Source organism: Durio zibethinus, chromosome 22 (genome assembly GCF_047325235.1).
Source record: "Durio zibethinus cultivar Kanyao isolate XHJ-2024 chromosome 22, ASM4732523v1, whole genome shotgun sequence".
NCBI lineage: Eukaryota > Viridiplantae > Streptophyta > Magnoliopsida > Malvales > Malvaceae > Durio > Durio zibethinus.
The window spans coordinates 18,538,613-18,541,525 of NC_143183.1; the positions used below are offsets into that span (position 1 = coordinate 18,538,613).

Genomic DNA, 2,913 nt, shown 5'->3' on the forward strand with positions numbered 1-2,913 from the left:
CACTCTACTTTTTCATTCATGGATGGGTTCTCTGGCTACAATCAAATCAAAATGGCTCGTGAAGATATAGAGAAAACTACATTTATGATAATATGGGGCATGTTTTGCTATAAAGTTATGCCTTTTGGGCTAAAGAATGCTGGTGCCACATATCAAAGGGCGATGGTCACTCTCTTTCATGATATGATACATAAAGAGATAGAGGTATATATTGATGATATGATAGCTAAGTCTCAGAAAGGGAAAGATCATGATGTTAATCTCAGAAAGCTTTTTGAAAGATTACGGAGATACCAGCTCAAGCTGAATCAGCCAAATGCACCTTTGGTGTTAAATCTAAAAAATTGTTAGGGTTTATAGTCAGTAAAAGAGGTATAGAAGTAGACCCTGATAAAATTTGAGTCATTCAAGAATTGTCAGCACCAAGCACACAAAAGGAGGTAAGAGGCTTTTTGGGGTGATTGAATTATATTTCTCATTTCATATCCCAGCTTACCTCGAAATGTGATCCAATCTTCAAGTTACTTAACAAAAATAATCCTGGTGAATGGGATGAAAAATGCCAAAATGCATTTGAAAATATTAAAGAGTATTTGATAAGCCCATCAGTGTTGGTTCTACCAGTTTCAGGAAGACCATTGATTTTATATGTAACGATTCAAGAAAAATCGATGGGATGTGTATTGGGGCAAAGAGATAAAACTGGCCAGAAAGAGCATGCTATATATTATTTGAGTAAAAAGTTTATAGAGTACGAGGCCAAGTACCCCTAAATAAAAAATTATACCTTGGCTTGGACTACTCGTAGACTCAGGTAATACATGCTCTACCATACGATGTGGCTAATATCAAAATTGGATCCCTTCAAGTACATTTTTGAAAAATCATCTTTATTAGACAGGCTAGCAAGATGGCAGGTCATGCTCTCAAAATATTATATTGTATATGTGACACAAAAATCCATAAAAAAGAGTGCAATTATTGATTTTCTTATCGATCGAACTACAGAAGATTATGAACCTATGAAGTTTGAGTTTTCAGATGAAGATTTGATGGCAATCTTGCAGGATGAAGATAAAAAGCCTGTAAAAGAAGTATGAAAAATATTTTTTGACGGGGCATCCAATATTATGGGGCATCGCATTGGAGCAGTACTAATATCTCCAAAAGAGAATTACTACCCCTATACCGCAAGGTTAGATTTCAACTACACAAATAATGTTGTTGAATATGAAGCATGCGTCATGGGGTTACAGATGGCCGTTGAAAAGAAAATTGAAACACTAGAAGTATATGGGGATTCAGCTTTAGTAACTTATCAACTAAAAGGTGAATGGGAGACCAGGGACCTAAAATTAATATTATATCAAAAGCACATAACTAGCTTGATGAAACATTTTAAAGAGATCCAATTTCAGCATGTTCCCCAAGAAGAAAACTAGATTGCTGACGCCTTGGCTACTTTAGCAGTAATGTTAAAGTTAAATAATAGTACGAGAATTCAGCCCATTAGAGTACAAATGAAAATTTTACCAATCCACTGTTCAAATGTGGAAGAAGAGGTAGATGACAACCATGGTATTATGACATTGTACAATATATCAAGTGTCAAAACTACCCAAAGCAGGCTTCAAAAAATGATAAGAGAATCATTCAAAGATTAGCAGCAGGTTTTGTGCTTGATGGAGAAATTCTGTATAAAAAGAGTCGAGATCAAATTTTGCTAAAGTGCGTCGATGTTGTGGAAGCAAGAAGGATACTTGAAGAAGTACACGAAAGAATTTGTGAAACATATGCTAATGGGCATATGATGGTTAAACAGATTATGAGAGCTAGTTACTACTGGTCTACAATGAAAAATGATTGCATCAATTATGCTAAGAAGTGTCACAAATGTCAAATTTATGCAGATAAAATTCATTCCTCTTCAGTTCGCTACATGTCTTGGCACCACCATGACCTTTCTCCATGTGGAGAATGGATGTGATCGGACCCATAACCCCAAAAGCTTCAAATGAGCATCGATTTATCTTTGTGGTAATCGATTATTTTATAAAATGGGTGGAAGTAGCTTCGTATGCTAGTATTACGCGATCAGTGGTGTGCAGATTTATAAAAAAAGAGATAATATGTCGGTATGGTCTCTCTAAAAGGATTATCTCAGATAATGCTAGCAATTTAAACAATAAAATGATGAAAAAATTATGTGCATAGTTCAAGATCAAGCATCATCATTTAGCACCATATCACCCAAAAATGAATGGTGTAGTGGAAGCTGCGAATAAGAACATCAAGAGAATATTGGGAAAAATGACTGACAGATATAAGGATTGGTATGAAAAGTTATCTTTTGCTTTGCTTGCCTATAAAACATCAATCCAAACCTCCACAGGGGCTATCACGTTTTCACTAGTGTATGGGATGAAAGTTGTACTGTCGATTGAAATGGAAATTCCTTCTCTGAGGGTGTTGATGGAGACAAATTTGGATGAGGCAGAATGGGTTCAGGATCGTTTCGAGCAACTGAATCTTATTGAAGAGAAAAGGCTCTTAGCACTCAATTATGGACAAATGTATCAAAGGAGAATCATGCGAGCACATGATAAAAGGATACTATCTCGATGTTTTCATGAGGGTGAATTGGTTTTGAAAAAGATTTTGCCATATCAGCATGATAATAGAAGAAAATGGACACCTAATTAGAAAGGTCCATATGTGGTAAAAAAGGTTTTTTTTTATGGAGCTCTGATCCTTACAAAAATAGATGGATATGAATTACCAAATCCTGTAAATTCAGACATTATCAAGAAATATTTTGCTTAAAAAAAAAGAAGAAAGGAAGTGATTTAGATTGAAAACCTGAAAAAGGCGGTTTGAGTCAAAAGGGGTCATTTAAGTTAAAAACTTGTCAAG

At 35.1% G+C, this 2,913-nt stretch overlaps 1 protein-coding gene across 1 annotated transcript; it reads left to right on the forward strand.

Annotated features, from left to right (window-relative positions):
• The first annotated feature begins 2,256 nt into the window (after positions 1–2,256).
• LOC149512660 (uncharacterized) lies at positions 2,257–2,703 on the forward strand. Its single transcript, XM_089751477.1, has one exon. The coding sequence runs from the start codon at positions 2,257–2,259 to the stop codon at positions 2,701–2,703; it is 447 nt and encodes a 148-aa protein (XP_089607603.1).
• Positions 2,704–2,913: the final 210 nt, after the last annotated feature.